The sequence below is a fragment of the Myxine glutinosa genome, chromosome 11 (genome assembly GCF_964187855.1).
Source record: "Myxine glutinosa chromosome 11, kmMyxGlut1.1, whole genome shotgun sequence".
NCBI lineage: Eukaryota > Metazoa > Chordata > Myxini > Myxiniformes > Myxinidae > Myxine > Myxine glutinosa.
The window spans coordinates 85,421,323-85,436,428 of NC_136271.1; the positions used below are offsets into that span (position 1 = coordinate 85,421,323).

At 47.6% G+C, this 15,106-nt stretch overlaps 1 protein-coding gene across 4 annotated transcripts in view; it reads right to left on the minus strand.

The window, feature by feature from the left end:
- Window positions 1-15,106, minus strand: part of LOC137416855 (ral GTPase-activating protein subunit alpha-1) — a 344,184-nt gene that overhangs the window by 150,753 nt on the left and 178,325 nt on the right. For all 4 annotated transcript variants that reach the window (XM_068102513.2, XM_068102512.2, XM_068102510.2 and 1 more), the window contains one exon: window positions 6,420-6,575. In XM_068102513.2, the coding sequence (XP_067958614.2) occupies window positions 6,420-6,575 (156 nt within the window). The remainder of the gene's footprint in view (window positions 1-6,419; window positions 6,576-15,106) is intronic.

A 15,106-nucleotide genomic window follows, 5' to 3' on the forward strand; every position in this document is an offset into this window, starting at 1 on the left:
ATTATTATATAGATGTCGGTTTACACAAGGTGGGTGCAACGAAGTTTTAAAATATGGCCTATGGCCGCCATACTATTAAGCAACAGTTTCCCAACTTAATACATTAAAGTGTCTCCTATGCGTCCATGGTCCATGCTAATACTATACAATCCTACGTGTACTATGGTATTTCATCCTTTACCCCCACAAACGTAACAATACTTTTGAATTCATGGTGGTTTTAAAAGCAAATTACACATTGATGAAACATTAAATTAGAGATGGGGGAAAAAAACATTCTTTAATTGTCTCGACATTTAATTTATTAATGAAGTGGGACTTCTACTTCCGTCGGAGGATGTTGAATGTTGGCTCGTGCAGTTGCTCCTTCCAGTTCCTCAAAGCGACGTTTTCCAGACCAGATCCATAAAGTATTTCTGTTAACCTTTCATCCTTGTGATGATGGTTGGGTTTTCATCCAATTTCCTGTTTTTTACCATACATAGCTGTTGTGTGTTGTCGAATTTGTGTCCCTGTTCGTGTCTGGCCACGCACCAAGGCCTCAGCAAGTAGGTGTGCCAATTCTGCCTCTGTTCTGATGCCGCATGCCTCATTCTGCTTTATTTATCAGAAGTGTTCTCTGGTTATGCTCCTCAACTTCATCTTATCTCCCCTCGACTCGCTTCAAAAAATATTTCACACCAAAAAATAACAGTCATTTTGCCTATTAGTTCCTTCCTTCATTAATTCGTTTTCTCTGCCTTTCTCAGTATCTCCCGAAATGAATTAATATACCTCCTCATTTTTTTTATTTTGTAAACTAAGTCGAGGCTCGTTAAGAGAAAACACAAATAACATATCATGAAGGGAACGGGAGACAAGAGGGGGGAAGTGAGAGGGAAGCACAGCAACAGTAGGGAACAGGGACATCCGGAGACTTCTGGAAGAGAGAGGGCTGGGGCGGGGTACACAGGATAAACAAATGGGCAATACAAGGACATTCAGAGAAGAAACGGAATTTAAAGGAAGTGTATTTGGGGTGGAATAACGGGGGTAGAAAAGATCAAGGTTTTGGATGGGGGAAGATAAAAGAAGGTGGTCAACAGCTGTTTTAAACACCTGGAGGGAAGAGTTGGATTGAAGAGAGTATGAGAGTTTGTACAAGAGGAGATAGAAAAAAGGAATGAAAGAGTGAAGGTGAGCAGAGAGTCTTGATTTTGATAGTTTCACAGGAAGAGGGATTCTGGCAGATCTTGTGCATCCTGAAAGAATATTTGGGGGACAGAGCACAGACAGAGCAGGAGAGCTAGGCCGCAGAGGACTCGGTAGAAGACAGAAAGACCACCAACCTGTCTGCGGTGAGAGAGTGAAAGACCCTCAGAATCAGCTTCATTGTGGGAGATACCAATGATTCTAAAAGCCTTGGCTTCTACAGCGTGAAGAGGAGCTAGGTGTGAGACAGGAGCACCATCCCAGAGGGGAGAGCAATACTCCATCAAGCTGTGGTCATGAAAGCCTTGTAAGTGGTGAAGAGCTTAGAGGTGCTAAGGAAGGACTTCGCATGACGGAGGATGCCCAGACGGTGACTAGCTTTGGAGGCCAGCTTGTAAATGTGGTTTTCCAAAGAAATATCATGGCAGATAGTGAGACCCAAAGCTTGAGTGACAACTTCTTTGAGAGGATTGTTCAGAAAGTAGATGGGAGGGGTTTCCCGTCGTTTTTTCGGAGAAACATAGTGAGAGTGTGAGATTTGTCAGGATTGAAAGACATGTTCACTTGTTTGACCAGTTTGTGATATTGTCCAGGTCTACAGAGAGTGCGGAGGCTGCAGACTGCCGATCTGAGGGTTGAGATATGGAGCAGCAGAGAATGCAGTCATCAGCAAAGAGATAGAGAGGATTCTCCAGAGAGTCGGAGAGATCGTTCATGAAGACCAGAAAAAGCACAGGGCCCAGCACAATGCCTTGAGGAACTCCAGCCTGGACATGAAAATGGGAAGAGAGAATTCCATTGACAGCCACACATTGATTACAGCAGGAGAGGAAGTGCGCAAGCCATGCGTGGAGATTACCATGGATACCATAAGAGGAGAGTTTCGTGAGCAGAGCGGGGTGCGAAGACACGAGATATGTCAAGGGAGACAGCTCTGATTTCCTATTTGATGTTGAGGACCTCCATCCATTGTTGAGACAGCAGAAGCAGCATGTCCAGAGTAGAATGACCTGGTCTGAATCCAAATTGATGATCCAAGATCAAGCGATTGGAGAAGAGGAACGATTTGATATCAGAAACGATGATGGATTCCATGACCTTGCTGATGATTGAGAGCAGGCTGATTGGTCTGCAGTTGCAAGGATCTGTTTTTGCACCTTTTCTGTGTAAAGCAGAAATGTTGGCTGATTTCCAAGGAGATGGAAGATTACCTTGAGCAAAAGAGAGGGTGAAGAGAACAGAGAGAGAGAGTGAGATAGAGCTACAAAGCAGGATTTTTGGACCAGTGGGCTGATGCCATCTGGTCCAGTTGCAGAACCAGAGTCGAGGTTTGACAGAAACCTCTCCACCTTGTCGGGAGAGGACACAGAGTCAAGGAGCAGCTGGATACGACTGGTACGGTGGGTACAGAGAGAGATGGGGTTGGGACACAAGATTTTGAGGCAAACACAGAGTTTTGGCATTCAGCCTTTTCATGTACGGAGTCAGCTGTGTAGCCGTTTGAGGTAAGGGAGAGGATGGAGGGGGAACAAACACCAGAAACAGATTTGACCAGATGCCACCAGGATTTGGAAGAGGGAGACAGGTTTGAGAGTTTAGTCTTGACATTAGAGAGATATCGTTTACTGCTCTCCTGAGGACAAACACTTGTTCCGAGCTTTGTGAAAGGAATGGAGATTGCCGTCAGTTGGATTTGCCTTCCATGAGGTGAAGGCAAGTTGTTTTAGGGCAACTGCCTCACCACAAGATTCAGTGTATCATGGATGGGAGGAGGAAAGGTATGACAACTGAAGACAAGATGGGATAAATCTGTGCATGAGAGATAGAGAGCAGTTTACTTTGGAAGAATTCCCAGGATGAGTTGATGTCAGAGGCAGTAGAGATGGGAAACCAGTCCAGATGTTTGATGGCTGCTTGAAGACCATGCCAGTTGGCCTGAGTGAAATGCCAGACTCGTCGATGCTGAGGAGGCTCTCTGAGAATGGCGAGAGAGATGTATTCTTTTATTTGTTTCTTTATTTGGTAGAATTTAATTGCTTCTTACTCTAAAAGCATTTATTATTTTCATTATAGCATTTAAGGAGCACCCCACCTTATTCCTCATCATGATCTATTCCTCTTCTTCTTCACAAGGTTTCCAACTGAAACCTGTCTAATGCACAAACGCTCAGTCCATAGACCGTTACCCTTTGCATGCAACACTACTTTCGTCCATGCCTTCAACAACCCCTCATTGCACCCCTTCCATTAGGTCTATCTCCATATATATACATTAGGTCTATCTCCTCCATAGATAACACGCTTTGCCATATATGTATATTAGGCTGGCCCAAGCCTATGGGGTAAAATCTCAAAGTCTGAAATATACCGATCCTACCCGATTCCCTTGTTCCATTAGATCATAGGAGTTGGAAAATTAAAAATCAAGACGATTGGATTACATTTAGAGGTCACTCCAAATGACGACTTTTAATGTTTATGTTGTTATATACCCTGTTGTCGTCAGTTGAGTGCGTGTATTCTTTCCATTGTTTAGTGTGATATTTTCTACGCTGTCTGTTGTTGTAGATATCTATGTTTCTGCCTGCGTTTTGTGAGTGACTTTTTGAATATTTGAATTTGCCTCCAACTGTCGTGATTGGACGACCTCAATCTTCTGCTTTAATGTCGTTGTCATATATAAAGAATTTTGTCAGTTATTGATTCATTCCGTCTCATGGATGTAGTGAGGCACGCACGATGTCAACGACAACGAGTTCGTCCGAAGTTTGGCTTCTCGGAAAAGCCTAGTCCAGTATCCAAGGTGCCGGTTTGCCTAAAAAAGGCAGTGTGCTCCGGCTCTTTGCTCACCACCATGTGGAGAACGGGATGTGTATGAGAGAGCGCGAAACTCACACTCCAAGCTGTCAATGAGTTCTGGGAGAAAGCCGGTATTCCCACCCAGCGTCCTGATAACGCCGCAACCAAGCTCACAAAGCAATGTAACGCTTACCTCCTTCTGAAGAAGAATCGCGGCCGAAAGAGAGATTCAGACTGCGCCAAGGAGGAAATATTCATGGCAGACCTACATGATCTTTTCGACATTGCTCATCAAGATGCACTCACGCTAATGAAGAACGAGGAGGACAAGCAGTTTCTCCTCATGCAGCGGGACGACCCACAGAGTTGTTCTATGTCTGGGATGGATGTCATGCAAGCCCAAAAAGAAACCCGCAAGCAACAGTGCAAGGCCGCCGAGGACTCGCGAAAGCAAAAGGCAAACGCTTTGCCAAGTTCCTTTGAAACAGCCGCCCTTCAGGGACTGCCTCCAGCAGCGAAGAGGAGAGCAGCGAAAACGACGACGACGAGTACCGACCAAAGCTGCAGCCGCCGTCCCCCAAGCGCAAGCGCCACCGCACGGTCATCACTCCAAAAGTAGCGGCTGTGATGGACCGAGTGAAGCTGCCCTCTTCGATGACCGTGTGCCTGATGTGACCAAAGAGAGAATGGTCACCAACTTCTGTCGACATGCCGACCCTCAGGTACTCAGGCGTTTTGATGGCAAAACCTTTGACCTGCAAGCACCGCTGGAAAGCTACGTGGAAAGCTACATTATATCCACACATCACCACTATCATGAAATTTCTTTACTGCAAAATCCTACTCAGTATACAACTTCGCTTCAAATAACAAATTATCATCAGTGCTTCCTTTCACCATGCATGGGCTGAGGGGTTACGCCCGCTTTGTTTTATTTATTTAACTTAATAATAATTTTTCATACTTCCATGGTGTCACTACACTGTACCTGCAATCTGTTTTTAAAATTCCTCGACCATTTAAACCAGAAGCAATCAGCTTGCTACCGCTAATACAAGCCAGCCGTTCCTTATCACCCATTTCGTTGGAGTGCTTAAGCCGCTTGGCGAGGGCTCTACAAATGAAGTCAGAAATACCTGTGTACTTAATTAATTAGTCACAAGGCCGGGGCAGTTTGGGTGTGTTATAACACCATTTTTGAAAATGATTACCCACCACTTGGTGAACGCTATGCAGGCTGCTTCTGCAAGCCATGGCATTACAGTAGACAGAGCTCCCTTTTTTGTTTTTATGTACCCATTTTTTTTATTGACTAACATTTTTGTGCGATATACTGGTGTTGGGCTAGCGGCTAGGGTGCCGGCTTAGGATCCTAGGATCCTGGGTTCGAATCTCGGTCGATCGCCGAATTAATGCCAGGGGGGTTGACGCAGCCTGTCATCCTTCCGAGGTCGGCTAATTGAGTACCAGTTCACTGGTAATTCCCTGTTTGTCGTTGAAGGCGGCAAAAAGGGTTGGCGTCAGGAAGGGCATCCGGCCGTAAAACATTGCTTCAAAAAGGGGACCAAAAAAACAACAACTACCACGGTCCCCGAAAAGGCCAACCCCCGCTTTGCGGGGAAAAATGGCCTCTAAACGGTGGTATACTAACCTTCCTCTCTCCCCACCTCCCTTCCCCAATCCCCCTATCGTTTCTCTCCTCTCCCTCCCCTTCCCCCTCCCTCCTCTTTTCCCTCATCCCCCCCCCCCTCCCCCCCCCCCCCCCCCACTCTTCATATTCCCGTGAGGAAACGACTCATTGTTACTACGCTGGGTACTTTTTCTTGTATAAAAAATGGGGATCATGAGAAATCTAGTTTGCAGAGTTTGTCTGCACATGAACATCAACTCTCCATTCATGTTCATAAGCGTTGTCAAACCCCTCATGCCAGTACATGCCAGTACCCTCCACCTCATACACACCCTCGTCCTCCCAACACCCACCCCTTGTTTGTGTCCCCATCTTCAGCATCCCTGCACCTCATGTTAACCCTCACGTCCCATCTCTCCCCTCCCATCTTCCCGCTCTCCCATCTTCCCGCTCAACCCACCCTCTTTCATCTTCTCGCTGAAGCATGGTGTCCGCCTCTTACTCTCATACCTCCCCGTATCCCATATTTCTCCAAGTATCCCTCTATTATGTTCCTCAACCCAGCTGTTGGTGTGTTTTCCCCAATCCCTAAAATTATATATATTTTTTCTGTTCGAACCAGTTCTGATCCTTTCAGTGTTCTTCCATGACCATAGACACTGGTCACAAAGAGGTCAAAATGATCAACAAGATTTCAAAGAAATATATTTTTATTTTGGTACGAGAATTGCTCATAAGGTATATTGGGAAAGTTGGTTGAGTGGGCATAACATTCCATAGAAGCGAAAGAAGCAACCACCTGATCTGAGCTGAGCAAACTGTAGTGCATGATGTTGTAGAAGTGAACCAGGAAATCAATGTTAGGCAGCATGTCTTGTCTCCTCGTCATGATGAGGCAAATCAGTTTGTATGCGTGCAGCTTTCCCTGCTTCCAATTGTCGGGCAATGTCGTAGCCTTTAAAAAAAAAAAAATCAAAGCAGGGATTATACGACTGACAGGTTACAGAATCACTTTGCTCAACGGACTTGGGATAAGGGCATGCAAATTTACAAAAGTTTTCCAAACACTTGTGTAGTCATGGCTCATGACTTATGACTTACAATGTTTAAAAGTATTTTAGCCTTGAGGGTAATTAAAAAATAAATACAGATGCTTGAAGACAGCCGGCAATGAAAATTGTCAGAGATAGTCAATTATATCTATCTATTAATAAAAATAAACTATAAGGAAAATTAAAACTTGCCCCAACAATTAAAACTGGAAAATTGGGTAATATTGTTACATTTATGGGAGGTAGATAAAAGAATACCGTAGGAGAGGTAGAACTGTATATGAAGTAGCATGAACCGCGTGACGTGCAGGAGCATTTCGATGTATTAAGTAATTAAGTAAGGAGAATGTAGCTTAATGTTGTTTAATTGTATATTAAAGAGGGGTGATGCAGTGCTAATTAGTCATAGGGTTTAAGGCTAGTTTTCCCCAGTGCATGCCTTCCCTCTATAACTTTCCCCTAACGTTTTTTCTGCCACGGCTGGCAATGCACAACATTTAAACAACAACAACCACCAACTACAAGCAAGCAGGTTCCCAGACACTAAGCCCACCCTCATGGACCTAAGAAGGAAAAGGCCCCGCCCAAAAGAGGCGGAGAATCAGGAGACGGAGAGAAAACACCGGCAGGCCACGCCCCGAGGAACGCGAATGCCTCTCGCAGAGGGAAGACGGAGAGTGCGCTTTTTGCCATGGCTTGGACAAGAAGTTCGCCATTTTTGTGCGTTTGGTGTGCCGATATATTTTGTGTGCTTTGGAGGAAAGCTGGTGCGACAATTACGAAGGAGCTACGACTGCTGGGTTCGTGGTGGGCTGAAGGCTGATCGTCACAGGGACGAAGACGGGGGAAAACCTCGAGGAGCCCGAAAGAAGGCCGTCTTCATTGCTTGCCGCACGGCGCTGGGTGCCTTCGACGCATGGGCTTGCAGTTCCAGTCTATCTCCACTCGTAGCTCTCCAGTTGCTTTGTGCATTTCCAGTCTATCTCCATGCGTCACTCTCGAGTTGCGAGGTTGCAGTTCCAGTCTATCTGCACTCGTAGCTCTCTAGTTGCTAGGGTGCAGTTCCAGTCTATCTGCAATCGTAGCTCTCTAGTTGCTACGTTGCTGGGTGCCTTTTATGATGCTAATTGAGTAAGATTCTAAACCAACTGCAGCCTAGCAACTATAGAGCTACAAGTGAAGATAGGCTGGGACTGAAACCTAGCAACAAGAGAACTACGAGTGCAGATAGACTGGACCTGCAAGTTAGCAGCTAGAGAGCTACGAGTGCAGATAGACTGGAACTACAAGTTAGCAACTAGAGAGCTACGAGTGCAGATAGACTGGAACTGCAAGTTAGCAACGAGAGAGAGCTACGAGTGCAGATAGACTGGAACTGCAAGTTAGCAACGAGAGAGCTACGAGTGCAGATAGACTGGAACTGCAAGTTAGCAACTAGAGAGCTACGCTGCCCTACTTTGACAAAAGGAAGCAACTGTCATTTTTGTCTAAATTGAGTTATCACTTGTTCTAGGGTATTTGAGGTATTTTGAGGTATGCTCTACACGTTCGGACACAAAATAAAGTAACACGACCCTCCATTTCTGAGATATCATTTCTGATATTTGGCATTTCTGCCAAAGAGAGCAGAAAGAAAAACACATTTTCCTCATTTACAAGAAAACTCCTTTCAGGCAATTGCTTCCTTTTGTCAAAGTAGGGCAGTACGAGTGCAGATAGACTGGAACTGCAAGTTAGCAACTAGAGAGCTACGAATAGAGATAGACTGGAACTGCAAGTTAGCAATGAGAGAACTACGAGTGGAGATAAACTGGAACTGAAAGTTAGCAACTAGAGAGCTACGAGTGCAGATAGACTGGAACTGCAACCCAGCAACTAGAGAGCTACGAGCGAAGATAGACTGGAACTGCAACCTAGCAACTAGAGAGCTACGAGTGCAGATAGACTGGAACTGCAACCTAGCAACTAGAGAGCTATGAGAGCAGATAGACTGGAACTGCAACCAAGCAACTGGAGAGCTACGAGTGGAGATAGACTGGAACTGCAACTTTGCCAGTAGAGAGCTACGAGTGGAGATAGACTGGAACTGCAACCTAGCAACTAGAAAGCTACGAGTGCAGATAGACTGGAACTGCAACCAAGCAACTGGAGAGGTACGAGTGGAGGTAGACTGGAACTGGAAGTTAGCAACTAGAGAGCTACGAGCGCAGATAAACTGGAACTGCAACCTAGCAACTAGAGAGTTACGAGTGCAGATAGACTGGAACTGCAACCTAGCAACTAGAGAGCTACGAGTGCAGATAGACTGGAACTGCAACCTAGCAACTAGAGAGCTACGAGTGCAGATAGACTGGAACTGCAACCTCGCAACCAGAGAGTGACGCATGGAGATAGACTGGAACTGCAACCAAGCAACTGGAGAGCTATGAGTGGAGATAGAATGGAACTGCAACCTCGCAACTAGAGAGCTACGAGTGGAGATAGACTGGAACTGCAACCTAGCAACTACAAAGCTATGAGTGCAGATAGACTGGAACTGCAACCAAGCAACGAGAGAGCTACAAGTGCAGATAGACTGGAACTGTAACCTAGCAACTATAGAACGACGAGTGGAGATAGACTGGAACTGCAACCAAGCAACTAGAGAGCTACAAGTGCAGATAGACTGGAACTGTAACCTAGCAACTATAGAACGACGAGTGAAGATAGACTGGAACTGCAACCAAGCAACTAGAGATCTACGAGTGCAGATAGACTGGAACTGTAACCTAGCAACTATAGAACGACGAATGGAGATAGACTGGAACTGCAACCAAGCAACTAGAGAGCTACGAGTGCAGAGAGACAAGCTGCAACCTCGCAACTAGAGAGCTACGAGTGGAGATAGACTGGAACTGCAACCTAGCAACTAGAGAGCTACGAGTGCAGAAAGACTGGAACTGTAACCTAGCAACTATAGAACGATGAGTGGAGATAGACTGGAACTGCAACCTCGCAACTAGAGAGCAACAAGTGAATATAGACTGGAACTGCAACCTCACAACTAGAGAGCTCTGAGTGCAGATAGACAGGAACAGCAACCAAGCAACGAGAGAGCTCTGAGTGCAGATAGACTGGAACAGCAACCAAGCAACGAGAGAGCTCTGCGTGCAGATAGACTGTAACTGCAACCAAGCAACAAGAGAGCTATGAGTGCAGATAGACTGGAACTGCAACCTAGCAACGAGAGAAAGACGAGTGGAGATAGACTGGAACTGCAACTTCGCAACGAGAGAAAGACGAGTGCAGACAGACTGGAACTGCAACCTAGCAACGAGAGAAAGATGAGTGCAGATAGACTGGAAATGCAACCAAGCAACGATAGAAAGACGAGTGCAGATAGACTGGAACTGCAACCAAGCAACGATAGAAAGACTAGTGCAGATAGACTGGAACTGCCACCTTTCAACTCGAGAGCTATGAGTGGAAATAGATTGGAACTGTCACCTTGCAACTCGACAGTTACGAGTGCAGATAGACTGGAACTTCATCCTTGCAAATAGAGAGTTACGAGTGGAGATAGACTGGAACTGCATCCCAGCAAATAGAGAGCTACGAGTGCAGATAAACTGGAACTGCAACCTAGCAACGACAGAGCTACGAGTGGAGATAGACTGGAACTGCCACCGAGCAACGAGAGAGACACGAGTGTAGATAGACAGGAACTGCAACCTAGCAAATACAGAGCTGTGAGTGGAGATATACAGGAACTGCCACCGAGCAACTACAGAGCCACGAGTGGAGATAGACAGGAACTGCCACATAGCAACTGAAGAGTGATGAGTGGAGATATACTGGGACTGCAACCAAGCAACTAGAGAGCTACGAATGGAGATCGCTAATGGTTCTCAATATAGCTCGTAATATTAGCCAATTGGTAGAACTTGAAATTCTGCCTCATCATGAAAACAAACATTTTTTGTCCCTAAAAAGCAGGACACCACGGACACCAATCACTAATGTCTCCTTTCAGAAACCACATCAATAAAAATTTAAATAATGGGAAAAACTCAAGAGTTAAATAAATAAACAAACAAATAAATAACCAAATAAGTAAATAAAGAATGGAAAAATTAAATCATTGAAAATTGAAACATATGTAAATCATTGAAAAATAGGGGGGTGGGGGGGTTAAAATCAAATAACAAAATAAATATTTGAAGATTGATAAAAATTGCAATTGAATAAATAAATAAATAACAAATAAAAAATGGAAAAAAATTAGAAAACCGAAAAATTTAATGAATCACAGCTATTTGAAAATTGTGGAAAATAAAATTGACTACATCAAGTGCTAGTGGGCTATCGTTCCTCAGACACACCCGCAGATGCTAGTGAGCTATCGTTCCTCAGACACACCCGCAGATGCTAGTGGGCTATCGTTCCTCAGACACACCCGCAGATGCTAGTGAGCTATCGTTCCTCAGACACACCCGCAGATGCTAGTGGGCTATCGTTCCTCAGACACAACCGCAGAAGCTAGTGGGCTATCGTTCCTCAGACACACCGGCAGATGCTAGTGAGCTATCGTTCCTCAAACACAACCGCAGATGCTCGTGCGCTATCGTTCCTCAGACACACCCGCAGATGGCAATGAGCTATCGTTCCTCAGACACAACCGCAGATGCTAGTGGGCTATCGCTCCTCAAACACACCCTGAGAAGCTAGTGGGCTATCGTTCCTCAAACACACCCGGAGAAGCTAGTGGGCTATCGTTCCTCAGACACAACCGCAGATGCTAGTGGGCTATCGTTCCTCAAACACACCCGGAGAAGCTAGTGGGCTATCGTTCCTCAGACACAACCGCAGATGCTAGTGGGCTATCGTTCCTCAAACACACCCGGAGAAGCTAGTGGGCTATCGTTCCTCAGACAAACCGCAGATGCTAGTGGGCTATCGTTCCTCAAACACACCCGGAGAAGCTAGTGGGCTATCGTTCCTCAGACACAACCGCAGATGCTAGTGGGCTATCGTTCCTCAGACACACCCGCAGATGCTAGTGGGCTATCGTTCCTCAGACACAACCGCAGATGCTAGTGGGCTATCGTTCCTCAAACACACCCAGAGAAGCTAGTGGGCTATCGTTCCTCAGACACAACCGCAGATGCTAGTGGGCTGTCACTCCTCAGACACACCCGCAGATGCTAGTGGGCTATCGTTCCTCAGGCACAACCGCAGATGCTAGTGGGCTATCGTTCCTCAGACACACCCGCAGATGCTAGTGGGCTATCGTTCCTCAGACACAACCGCAGATGCTAGTGGGCTATCGTTCCTCAGACACACCCACAGATGCTAGTGGGCTATCGTTCCTCAGACACACCCGCAGATGCTAGTGGGCTATCGTTCCTCAGACACAACCGCAGATGCTAGTGGGCTATCGTTCCTCAAACACACCCGGAGAAGCTAGTGGGCAATCGTTCCTCAGGCACAACCGCAGATGCTAGTGGGCTATCGTTCCTCAGACACACCCGGAGAAGCTAGTGGGCTATCGTTCCTCAGACACAACCGCAGATGCTAGTGGGCTATCGTTCCTCAAACACACCCGGAGAAGCTAGTGGGCTATCGTTCCTCAGGCACAACCGCAGATGCTAGTGGGCTATCCTTCCTCAAACACACCCGGAGAAGCTAGTGGGCTATCGTTCCTCAGACACAACCGCAGATGCTAGTGGGCTATCGTTCCTCAAACACACCCGGAGAAGCTGGTGGGCTATCGTTCCTCAGGCACAACCGCAGATGCTAGTGGGCTATCGTTCCTCAGACACACCCGCAGATGCTAGTGGGCTATCGTTCCTCAGACACAACCGCAGATGCTAGTGGGCTATCGTTCCTCAGACACAACCGCAGAAGCTAGTGGGCTATCGTTCCTCAGACACAACCGCAGATGCTAGTGGGCTATCGTTCCTCAGACACACCCGCAGATGCCAATGAGCTATCGTTCCTCAGACACACCCGCAGATGCCAATGAGCTATCGTTCCTCAGACACACCCGCAGATGCTAGTGGGCTATCGTTCCTCAGACACACCCGCAGATTCCAATGAGCTATCGTTCCTCAGACACACCCGCAGATGCCAATGAGCTATCGTTCCTCAGACACCAGCGCAGATGCTAGTGGGCTATCGTTCCTCAGACACACCCGCAGATGCCAATGAGCTATCGTTCCTCAGACACACCCGCAGATGCCAATGAGCTATCGTTCCTCAGACACACCCACAGATGCTAGTGGGCTATCGTTCCTTAGACATAACCACAGATGCTATTGCGCTATCGTTCCTCAGACGCAACCACAGATGCCAATGAGCTATCGTTCCTCAGACACAACCGCAGATGCTCGTGGGCTATCGTTCCTTAGACATAACCACAGATGCTATTGCGCTATCGTTCCTCAGACACACCCGCAGATGCTAGTGGGCTATCGTTCCTCAGACACAACCGCAGATGCTAGTGGGCTATCGTTCCTCAAACACACCCAGAGAAGCTAGTGGGCTATCGTTCCTCAGACACAACCGCAGATGCTAGTGGGCTATCATTCCTCAGACACACCCGCAGATGCTAGTGGGCTATCGTTCCTCAGGCACAACCGCAGATGCTAGTGGGCTATCGTTCCTCAGACACACCCGCAGATGCAAGTGGGCTATCGTTCCTCAGACACAACCGCAGATGCCAGTGGGCTATCGTTCCTCAGACACACCCGCAGATGCTAGTGGGCTATCGTTCCTCAGACACACCCGCAGATGCTAGTGGGCTATCGTTCCTCAGACACAACCGCAGATGCTAGTGGGCTATCGTTCCTCAAACACACCCGGAGAAGCTAGTGGGCAATCGTTCCTCAGGCACAACCGCAGATGCTAGTGGGCTATCGTTCCTCAGACACACCCGGAGAAGCTAGTGGGCTATCGTTCCTCAGACACAACCGCAGATGCTAGTGGGCTATCGTTCCTCAAACACACCCGGAGAAGCTAGTGGGCTATCGTTCCTCAGACACAACCGCAGATGCTAGTGGGCTATCGTTCCTCAAACACACCCGGAGAAGCTAGTGGGCTATCGTTCCTCAGACACAACCGCAGATGCTAGTGGGCTATCGTTCCTCAGACACACCCGCAGATGCTAGTGGGCTATCGTTCCTCAGACACAACCGCAGATGCTAGTGGGCTATCGTTCCTCAAACACACCCAGAGAAGCTAGTGGGCTATCGTTCCTCAGACACAACCGCAGATGCTAGTGGGCTATCATTCCTCAGACACACCCGCAGATGCTAGTGGGCTATCGTTCCTCAGGCACAACCGCAGATGCTAGTGGGCTATCGTTCCTCAGACACACCCGCAGATGCTAGTGGGCTATCGTTCCTCAGACACAACCGCAGATGCTAGTGGGCTATCGTTCCTCAGACACACCCGCAGATGCTAGTGGGCTATCGTTCCTCAGACACACCCGCAGATGCTAGTGGGCTATCGTTCCTCAGACACAACCGCAGATGCTAGTGGGCTATCGTTCCTCAAACACACCCGGAGAAGCTAGTGGGCAATCGTTCCTCAGGCACAACCGCAGATGCTAGTGGGCTATCGTTCCTCAGACACACCCGGAGAAGCTAGTGGGCTATCGTTCCTCAGACACAACCGCAGATGCTAGTGGGCTATCGTTCCTCAAACACACCCGGAGAAGCTAGTGGGCTATCGTTCCTCAGGCACAACCGCAGATGCTAGTGGGCTATCCTTCCTCAAACACACCCGGAGAAGCTAGTGGGCTATCGTTCCTCAGACACAACCGCAGATGCTAGTGGGCTATCGTTCCTCAAACACACCCGGAGAAGCTGGTGGGCTATCGTTCCTCAGGCACAACCGCAGATGCTAGTGGGCTATCGTTCCTCAGACACACCCGCAGATGCTAGTGGGCTATCGTTCCTCAGACACAACCGCAGATGCTAGTGGGCTATCGTTCCTCAGACACAACCGCAGAAGCTAGTGGGCTATCGTTCCTCAGACACAACCGCAGATGCTAGTGGGCTATCGTTCCTCAGACACACCCGCAGATGCCAATGAGCTATCGTTCCTCAGACACACCCGCAGATGCCAATGAGCTATCGTTCCTCAGACACACCCGCAGATGCTAGTGGGCTATCGTTCCTCAGACACACCCGCAGATTCCAATGAGCTATCGTTCCTCAGACACACCCGCAGATGCCAATGAGCTATCGTTCCTCAGACACCAGCGCAGATGCTAGTGGGCTATCGTTCCTCAGACACACCCGCAGATGCTAGTGGGCTATCGTTCCTCAGACACAACCGCAGATGCTAGTGGGCTATCGTTCCTCAGACACAACCGCAGAAGCTAGTGGGCTATCGTTCCTCAGACACAACCGCAGATGCTAGTGGGCTATCGTTCCTCAGACACACCCGC